At 42.4% G+C, this 10,539-nt stretch overlaps 1 protein-coding gene across 1 annotated transcript; it reads left to right on the forward strand.

Annotated features, from left to right (window-relative positions):
- Nucleotides 1-5,309: 5,309 nt before the first annotated feature.
- On the forward strand, nucleotides 5,310-10,262 carry KRT40 (keratin 40, type I). Its single transcript, XM_005861839.1, has 7 exons — nucleotides 5,310-5,839; nucleotides 6,522-6,604; nucleotides 6,970-7,126; nucleotides 7,946-8,107; nucleotides 8,186-8,311; nucleotides 9,416-9,636; nucleotides 10,163-10,262. Exons 1-7 carry the CDS (start codon nucleotides 5,393-5,395, stop codon nucleotides 10,260-10,262), a joined length of 1,296 nt encoding a protein of 431 aa, XP_005861901.1. The 5' UTR covers nucleotides 5,310-5,392.
- Nucleotides 10,263-10,539: the final 277 nt, after the last annotated feature.

Raw genomic sequence — 10,539 nt, forward strand, 5'->3', positions numbered from 1 at the left:
CAGAATGGCATACTTAAAACTGGTCATGTTCCAGGGTGTGTGTGTGTGTGTGTGTGTGTGTGTGTGTGTGTAGATTTTTAGCACTTTGAAAATCTACCATCTAATCAGGAGTCATCATGGTTTTCCCACATTTGCTTAAAGGAAAAAAGATACCCTTTGTTTCTAAAAATAAAGTATGTTTAGTATCTCTGACACATACTGTACACTTCATTTTAAACCACATAGAAGTAGCTCAATCCTTATAGGTCCTATATTTAGTGTTTAACAAGTCAGTCACCAGACCACCTAAGGCAAATCACCTCACTTCTCTTTGACTCACCATCCTAATGTGGAAACAGAGGAAAGTAATTCTCAGATCTCTTGACCACTGCAGAGAAAATAAATTTAAATAAAGTATTGCAAGTCTTTTCAATAAAAGAGATGAATTTATCACTATAAACTTATTTTACAACTATTTCTAATGTGTATCCTTAAGTCAATACTTTACACAGAACAGTAACAATTCCTTTATCCTTACAATTTTGACTCAAAGTCACACTGTATTCTAAATAAGAGATTGATACCTTTCTACCATGAAATTCTAGTTGTGGAAGTCTGCAAGCCCCTTTGTAATGTTTTTCTTAAAAATTTCGAAATAATTTCCTTCTGCTTATTGTTTTTCTGCTCTTAGAAGCTAGTCTTCTTTTGTTGTATCAAAATGTATAACAATAATAATTTATAATAATATATTATGTGTGTGATAGACCTTCTATCAGACTCTAAGTTTCATGAGAACAAGGATGGTGTCTATTTTTTAAATTGATTTCAGAGAGGAAGGACCTCGGGAGAGAGATAGAAACATCAATGATGAGAGAGAATCATTGATTGGCTGCCTCCTGCACACCCCACACTGTTGGGGATGGAGTTCACAACCCGGGCATGTGCCCTGATTGGGAATCAAACCCTGATCTCCTGGTTCATAGGTCAATGAATACTTCATCAGATCAATTGATGCAGATAAAGGTGAGGAGAATAAAAACTGACCAGCACTAGACTACAGGGGTACTATGATGCAATATTCCCCAGCAGGGCTGTGTTGGACTTATAATAGCAGAAGGCTTTGGTGATACCTCATAAAGCTTCTGTTCCCGTGACAAACAGCAAGAGTAATCAGCTCAGAATTAGCCAGGAACTCACATAAAGGTTAATTAGAATAGAAACTATTTACAAGCATCTAAATGTACAAGGATAATGGACACGCTAACATAAACAAGAACCAGGAAAGAAGCCTTCTGCTTGGACAACACCCACTGGGGAGGGTATATAAGAACCCCAGAGCAAGGAGACCTTCGTGTCTCAGAAACCTCCTTTGTCTTGAAACCAAACCAATAAAAATCACAGAGTCCCACCGCCATGGCTTGCTGTACTCCCTGCTGCTGCAGCGTCCCCACCGGCCCCGCCACCACCATCTGCTCCTCGGACAAATGCTGCCGCTGCGGAGTCTGCCTGCCCAGCACCTGCCCACACACCACTTGGTTACTGGGGCCCACCTGCTGTGACAACTGCCCCCCACCCTGCCACATTCCTCAGCCCTGTGTGCCCACCTGCTTCCTGCTCAACTCCTGCCAGCCCACCCCGTGTCTGGAGACCATCAACCTCACCACCTGCACTCAGCCCTGCTGTGAGCCCTGCCTCCCAAGCTGCTGCTGATGGGGGCCGCTTCGCTCAGCGCCTGGCGTGAAAGAGTCTACCCAGAAGCTTTATTGTTCACCCGTCTCAGTATCTGCAGCTAATTGACTTTGCTTTCGAAGTTGGAACAAGGATGGCACGATTACTGACACACCACCACCACCACCCCGCAAAAAAAAAAAAAAAAAAAAAAAAAAAAAAACCAAGAGGCTTTCAATGCCATGTAGGGATATCAGTAATCAAGGACAATTGGAGCAGGTAGATGCCTAGGAATTTACCAAAGTTGTTCAATTCCTTCATAGCAAAGCATATCTTTCTTTGGGTGTTTGGGAATTCTGTTTTCAGTCTTGGATGGCATCTTCCTAGAAACTGAGCAGCTTCTTCATGATCATTCTAATAAATTTTACGTCTCTGGCATAGCACAATTGCTTTGTTTTCTGTTAACTCATTAAATGTATTAACTACAAAAGTCGGCATTTTAACCAGTTAACTGCCACGATATTTTGAATGTGATTAAAAAAGGTCTGCCGCTTGCGTCTATAGACGCTTATGGCGTACAAATGGTTAAGAAAAACTGAGAACGTCTGCAAGACTGAAAATGGTGGCAGTACAAATATTTCGTGCTTGTAAAAAAACTAAATGTTCTTGCATAAGAGATGGTTTATTATACTGGCATACATGAAAGTAGAATTTCTTTGACTTGTCCATTCAAAAAATGGTTTAAGATAGGTTGGGAAATACTGAACATAATCTGAAGATCAAATATGATCCTATATAATAAAAGGCTTATATGCAAATCAACCAAACGGCAGAACGATCAGTTGCTATGACATGCACTGACCACCAGGGGGCAGACACTCAATGCAGGAGCTGCCCCCTGGTGGTCAGTGCACTCCCACAGGGGGAGCGCCACTCAGCCAGAAGCCAGGCTCAAGGCTGGTGAGTGCAGTGGCAGTGGCGGGAGCCTCTCATGTCTCCGTGGCAGCGCTAAGGATGTCTGACTGACGGCTTAGGCCCGCTTCCCCACAGGGAGTGGGCCTAAGCTGGCAGTTGGACATCCCCCGAGGGCTCCTGGACTGCAAGAGGGCGCAGGCCAGGCTGAGGGACTGCTCCCCACCCCCCCAGGTGCATGATTTTCGTGCATCGGGCCTCTAGTATAACATATTAACTCATCCAGGTGACCTGACCTATTTATGCAAAAAATTAATAATATAATGTCATTATTGAATTTCTATTTTTTTAAATATTTACTGAATGTTCTGCATTTTATTGTCCCTCCTTAAAATGAGCTGACAGTCTGGCAGGTGAGGTATATACATACACAATACCCACTCATTCCTTCAGACAATTAACCATTGTTTATTGAATGCCAGGCATTGCATTAAAATAAGAAAATACAAGTGATCTACCACTTTAGTAAAGTGCTGTGCTACTATAAAATTGAGAACAATTAAGAAATTAAGATTGCTGCCATGGTGATGAGGAAGAGAAAGACATAGTCAAAGACAAATTGACTGGAGTTAGGAGTCAAAGGGGTGTGGAAGAAAAGAGGGCATCAAAGGGAAACTGGGCAGTGGAGTTATGTCACCAACTGAGCAAAGAGCTGGAGAGAAGGGAGCATAGAAAGAGGAGAAATTTTAAAAAATAATTGGTGTTCTGCTATAGACATGTCAGGTTTAAGGCACAAGTGGCATATCTTAATAGAGTTTAGGCAGCTGGAATTTTCACAATGGTGCAAGGAAAGGAAGAGGTATGAGAAAGGATGCAGAAGTCTGTGTAAAAGTTTTTAATCAAGTAGTTGCAGGGGGCTGGGTTGCATGGACACAGGGTGAAATTCCATAAGGCTAGCAAAGAGTGCCTGCTGAGGGATAAAGAGTTCAATGAAGATACAGAAGTCATTCAACACTAACTGAATGTGCCAGCCCATTCAGAGTACCTCAGGCATTCGTTCAATGTTCCAGAAAGATACACCAAAAGAGTAAGGATCACAACCTTGAGTAAAGGACACACAAAAGTATACCTGCCCTAGAAAAATCTAAAAAAGCCAAACCTGAGAGGATCAAGAGGAACTTCTAGTGACTTAACTTCCTTTCAGAATAAGACTCAAAACTTTGCAATATAATCAAGACTTCCTAAAATATATCATCCAGAATGTACAGCATGTAATTAAAAATTGTCAGCCATGTGAAGAAGCCAGAAAATGTCTTCCACGATTCAGAGAAAAAGCAGCCGATAAAAACAGGTCCCTAGGTACACAGATGTCAGAATTAGCAGACAAGAGTTTTTAAACATGCCTGGCTGGCATGGCTTGGGGGTTGAGCTTTTACCTATGTACCAGGAGGAAACAACCAAAGTGTCCCTCAATAGACGACTGGGTAAAGAAAATGTGGTACAAACATACAGTGGAATACTACTCAGCCATAAGAAAAGATGAAATACTGCCATTTGTGACAACATGGATGGATCTTGAGAATATCATGCTAAGTGAAATAAGTCAGCCAGAACATCAAGAACCATATGATTCCACTCAAATGTGTGATATAAAAATTGAAAGCAACAAATAAACAAGCAAGAAAAACAAACAACCAAAAACAACCAAGAAAACCAGACAACAATATGATGGTTTGGGAGAAGTAGTAAAAGGTAAAGGAGGTCAAATATGTGGTGAAGGAAGAAGATTTTTTGAGTAGTGGGCACACAATGAAATATACAGATAGTGTATCATAGAATTGTACACTTGAAATCCATATAACTTTATTAACCAATGTCACTCAATAATTTTTTAAATGAATGACACTTCCATATCTCAGAAGAAAAGCCTCCCATAGCTTGATTGACCCTACTCTGAAGTGTAATCACTGAGGATTTCCAAGAGTCTAAAAGATTGAAATTTGGAATTTATATTTCACTCTTATTAGGAATTCAGGGGAAAAAAAATAGTATCCTTGATCTAAAACAGAGGCATAGGAAATGTGGAGAAGGCATGTTTCAGGACATTAAAAATCACAGTCTAGGTCTTGATAACCAACAAAAGGTCTGCTGTTTCATTTATATTTGGGCCTGGAGGGCATAAATTATGCCCATCAATCATGTAAAGTGACTTTTCAATTTGCACACAGACAGATGTCATTTACACACAGAGAGACACACAATTTAAACCAGTACATGACTCCCTCTTCTGCCATGTGAGCACAAGCAAAAGCACAAAGGTTTTGCAAATATTGATAATCACACAGAACATTTTTATGGTGGTGGCACAAACAATATAAATGGTATTTAATGTGTTGTCATCTTAATTATAAAAGGAGACATGAACAGTTTTCCATGCACAGCATCAAAATCTGTGGAAATATGATTTTCCTTATTTGTGATCACCTGTATTGGCCAAATATTCTCTTTCTTTCCTTATTCTGCCAAAAGGACGATGCTTCCTATAAAGATTTTCTAAAAACAAGTATTTTATCCGACAAGCACATGAAAATGGTGTCCTTATTTAGTAACCTGAAGTTATGCCTCTTTTATGAGGCATAAAACTCCTTCTCAGCAAATAAACAACACTAATGAATGTTCACATGAAAACTGGTACCAGCAGCGATAAAGAAAACATCCCGTGCATTCTGTAAATACCCATTTGGGGGCTATATAAAAGTCCCAGGAGGGAAGGAGTCTTTTGGAGTCAGGCAACTTGAGTTTTGCTGCTGATCTTTGTTCCTCGCTTCTTAAGATGACTTCCGACAGCTCCCCCACATCCTGCTCTTCTGAGCCCCATGCCGGGGTTTCTGATGGTGCAACTGCTTCAACCTGTTCCACGGAAACCACTGGTCTCCCCAACACCTGTGCTACACCCAGATGCCAGACTCCTGGCTTCCTGTCCACGTCTCGCTTGCCAACCACTTGCTTCATGCCATGCTACCTCGCTGGGAGTTGTAACCTTCCCTGCGTGCTGGGGAACTGTGCTTGGTGCGAGGATGGGGTGTTCAACAGCAATGAGAAGGAGACCATGCAGTTCCTGAATGACAGACTCGCCAACTACCTGGAGCGGGTGCATGGCCTGGAGGAGATGAATGCCGAGCTGGAATGCAGGATCCGAGAACAGTGTGGAGGGGACATCCCATTGGTGTGCCCCGATTATCAGTGTTACTTCGACACCATTGAAGATCTCCAACGAAAGGTCTGGTGTCTTCTTGTCCTAATGCTCCACTTTGCCAATCTGTGATCAGCTCTCTCTTTACACTAGAAGAGGCTCTAGAAGGAAAGCGGGGGAAAGGGGCTTCCAGTTGGCGCTGTGACAGAGGAAAAGGCACTGGACTCAAAGTCGAGAAACAGCTTACCCGAGGGCTGCCACTAATTACTGAGTGATCACAATAAACTCACGTACCTCTAGACTTTATCATCTACAGAATGAGGAAAAATTGTGCTATATGTAAAATTACTTCTGTAGGTAACACTGCATACCCGTATTATTTTTAACATAGATATTGAAATGTCATATTTTAACTCATACTATTTCACCTAGTAATAATTTTCTTACTGATGAATTTTTATTATCATAGATGGGGATATAGTCATAATAGAAACGCCTTATGGAGAAAAATGTAACTGAGTTCAGCTGCCAAGGAATATTGCAAATGTCTTGGGTCATTACAAAACTAAGCCTTTTTTCTCTGTTTCGTTTGCAAATTGGCACTCCTTTTTTCTTCATGCAGTGACATGGTCAATGAGAAAAGCAGGCTAAAAGCTATGTTATACTTTCTTACAAAGACTTTTAAAAGGTAAATCATGGCATAGCTGTTAAATGTGTAGATATTTATGTTTGTTTCAAAGAACCACTTATTACTTAACTTACCTTCCAGATTTTGTGCACGAAGGCAGAGAATTCTAGACTCACTATACAGCTTGACAACTGCAAACTGGCAGCCAATGACTTTAGGTCAAAGTAAGTTTAATTTAAATTTGAATATAATTTATGGTCTCTCTCTCTCTCTCACACACACACACACACACACACACACATCACATATGTTTATATAATATTTTTAAAGCTAAGAATGTTCACAAAGCTCAAATTTATCATTATTTGGGATGTAAAAGAAATTACAGCTCGTGGCTTCCTTGATATGTTTATATAATATTTTTTAAGCTAAGAATGTTCGCAAAGCTCAAATTTATCTTATCTGGGATGTAAAAGAAATTACAGCTCGTGGCTTCCTTGAGTCCACATGTCATTTGTCAGTATGTCCTAGCACTCGGCACAGTGTCTAGTAAAGTAAGCATTGGCTGGTTCCTTGTTTCTTGTGAAAGGTACGAGTCGGAGCTGTCTCTTCGCCAGCTGGTAGAGACTGACATTGGCGGCCTACGAGGGATCCTGGACGAGCTGACCCTGTGCAAAGCCGATCTGGAGGCCCAGGTGGAGTCCCTGAAGGAGGATCTCCTTTGCCTTAAGAAACACCATGAAGAGGTGAGGCAAGTGGCAAAGTCACTGAAAGAATGTAAGAATGACAAACTAAACTGACCAAGTCCATGTGTCTCTATAAGCTGAACTTGGGTAAATGTTGCTAAAGCTGGAACAAGTTTACGCAAGGCACTGTTACTGTGTGGCCTGATCATTCCTGTGTGTCTCTGAATGTAGCTGTGAAATGACCCTTGGCCAGAGACAGATGAAGGAACCAAACTCTTCATCTGCCATGGCTTTTGTGGAGAAGGTAACTCCACAAATGGCTGTCCTTAGAGGCTTTATACCTCGCCTAACTCTAACACATAAGGTATGAAAACCAGGCTGATAAACACAGCGTGTGAAGGCCATTTCAAAAAGGGGATAAAAACTCATGCAATATTTGAACCAATATTTTAAAAATATTCTGCATCTATCAACTTTTTAAAAATCATAAAATATAAAGTATATGATTGTCCTATATTGATGAAGCTAACAAGTGAAAAGCTAAATGGTGTAGCAAAGTGCATTTTCCCCTTGAACATCTGTTGATGATAATAGCAGCTAGCATTTATTGAGATCTTCCTATATACCGAGGACTTTTACAAGTGTTTTATATACATATTAACTCATATATCTCACAATAACTCTCTGGAACAGGTAAAATTTTATACCCATTTTGCAGATGAAGAAACTGCGTGATGGAGAGATTCAACATAGGCAATCTGAATCTAAACCCCACACTCTTACTCACTCCTCTCCAAAACGAAAACGGGATGCCATGGATGCCGAAGTGATTTTTCCCCCACCATGCTGTGACATTCTTTACTTCATTTCCACTTTCAGGAGATCAACTTGCTCCGTGGACAGCTTGGTGACCGACTCACTGTGGAGCTAGACAGTGCCCCCAACATCGACCTCAACGGGGTCTTGAATGAGATGCGCTGTCAGTATGAAACAGTGCTCGCCAACAACCGCAGAGACGTGGAAGAATGGTTCGCTGTTCAGGTCAGCACCTGGGGCGATAAAATGACAGGCTTCCAGACTTCTGCCTACTTGCGTTCCCTAATCCTGCCTGTGTTGCAGACGGAGGAGCTGAACCAGCAGCAGCTGTCCAGTGCAGAGCAGCTGCAGGGCTGCCAGATAGAGATCCTGGAACTGAAACGAACAGCCAACGCTCTGGAAATTGAGCTCCAAGCACAGCAAAGCCTGGTGTGTAAGGGAAAGGCTGCTAGCTCTGTTCTGTCACAGACGAAGCAGGCCCTAGGATACCACCCCCTCTCCCATAACCCAGAGGAGAGACCCACACAGTTCATGAATCTCCAGTGTGCAAGGATTATATTTTCTTGCCTTTCCCAAGTAGCAGCTAGAAGCAGAAGTGAAAGGTCAACAGCTTGTACTGTCCCAGTAGGATGCCCCGACCTTCTCTCTTGGGTTTGAGCGTGATCCTGCAGCACCCTCCAGAGACAGGGAGAGAGGGGAAAGGGCGGGAGCAGAACGAGACAAAGGCACTCAAACGTTCCAGTGGGTTTTAACTCTCTTTTGATGAGGGCCAATTTTCCAAGCTTACGATCATATCTAAAACGAAGAATGGAATTCATACTCTGCATTCAACCACTATCCTAAATTTTCCCAGGATCCACACCTCAACCAGACCCTTCACTACACCCTGCTCCACCCAAGCAACAAGAATAGTATGCGTTCAAGATTACATTAACCAGTTCCAGTCGAACACCAGTGTGTGTGTCACATTAGGGCCTATAGAGAATACCTTGGTGAAGCCTCACAATAACTTTGTGGTGGTAAATCCCTTTCCTAATCCCATTATACAGATGAGGAAAACTGAGACTCAGATAAGTAACAAGGGGTCATACAATTTTCTAGGAAACAAGAGTGGACGTTGAATCCTAGTTGTTCAATCCCAGAGCCTCTTCCCTTCACCACACTCTTCCCCCCCTCCCTGCCACAAGCCCATACTCAATGTTTCCTCCCAATTGCTGTTGATCCTCCTGAAGCTACACAAATATATTGCAGGTTGTGATGGTCCTAGTGGTGGCAGCAATAACTAACACAACGCCCTTAAAATTCTTTCAGGTACTGTCCTGGGTGCTTTACACATATTAACCCATTTAGTCCTCACAACCATCCTATGATGGTACTTTCCACTGCCTACTTTTTATAGAATAAAACTGAAGCTCAGAGAAGCTAAGTAATTTTCCTCCAGCCACATAGCTAGAAAAGGGAGATCAGGGACTAGAAAACAGGCAGTCTGGCCCCGGAGAATACGCAGCCCTTTTTACATCTTTCTCTCTGCAGACAGAATCTCTGGAATGCACTGTGGCAGAAACGGAGGCCCAGTACAGCACCCAGTTGGCCCAGATGCAGTGCCTGATCGACAACGTGGAGGAGCAGCTGGCCGAGATCCGCTGTGACCTGGAGCGGCAGAACCAGGAGTACCAGGTGCTGCTAGACACAAAGGCCCGGCTGGAGGGTGAGATCAGCACATACCAGGGTCTCCTGGAGAGCGAGGACAGCAGGCAAGTTCCACACAATCATTCTCAAAATCACCCCAAGTCACAGAGAGCCTTATGTAGGAGAAGCCCGTTTCCCCAAATCTGACCAAGGTCAAACCTCCCTAATGTGTTAAAGGATCTTCTTACCAGAGAGATGAAAAGCAGCTGACGCTAATCACATGACTATAGAAATGTTCAAAAATATCCTAAAGTTACAAAGCAGAATAAATATCATTATATAATTCTTCATGCTGAGGGGTGGGAGGGGATCTGTCTCCCTTTGCTCATATCTCCCATTAAAGGGAAATCAGGAACATGCATAAGATGGCATTTGCAAAGTGAAGAAAATATTTGTTCAACTGCCGCTGCTGCAGTGAAATGAAGTGGCAATACTGGGTCCAGGAATGACAGGCTTAGGTTAAACGTTATTCTGCAAAGAGTGTCCTTCAGAACATAATCTGCAGAGCAAATTCTGGCATGATTTTTTTCTGAGTTGCCATTTTATCCAGATTTCCCTTGTGAAGCTTAGTTTCAAATGGATTTTCCACAGGCTTCCCTGTAACCCATGTTCCACGACAAGTGCATCAAGCAACACTGGAGAGCCGTGCTCGGCGTATGTACTTTGCACAGTCGAAAACTGCTGTGCATGACCACTGAGCACCCAGCCCAGCAGATGGAGGGACAGAAGCCAGCAGGGTCCTAAAAAGGAGAAGGAGCTTCAAGCAGGGACATCCAAACTTGAAACTCAAGTCAAGAAGGCTTTCATATCCTATAATTGTCCTCTAAGCATCCTTGGCACATTTCTGCTTTATTGGTTCCTCTCCTGCCTGCTTATTTGTGATATCCTAGGAGTTTGTAAAGCTTTCTTGCTAATGTCCAAATAAAATGCATTTCATTCCTTCAGCATGGTAACTATAGCTTTGTGGC

The sequence above is a fragment of the Myotis brandtii genome, unplaced genomic scaffold (assembly GCF_000412655.1).
Source record: "Myotis brandtii unplaced genomic scaffold, ASM41265v1 scaffold157, whole genome shotgun sequence".
NCBI classification, from domain to species: Eukaryota; Metazoa; Chordata; class Mammalia; order Chiroptera; family Vespertilionidae; genus Myotis; species Myotis brandtii.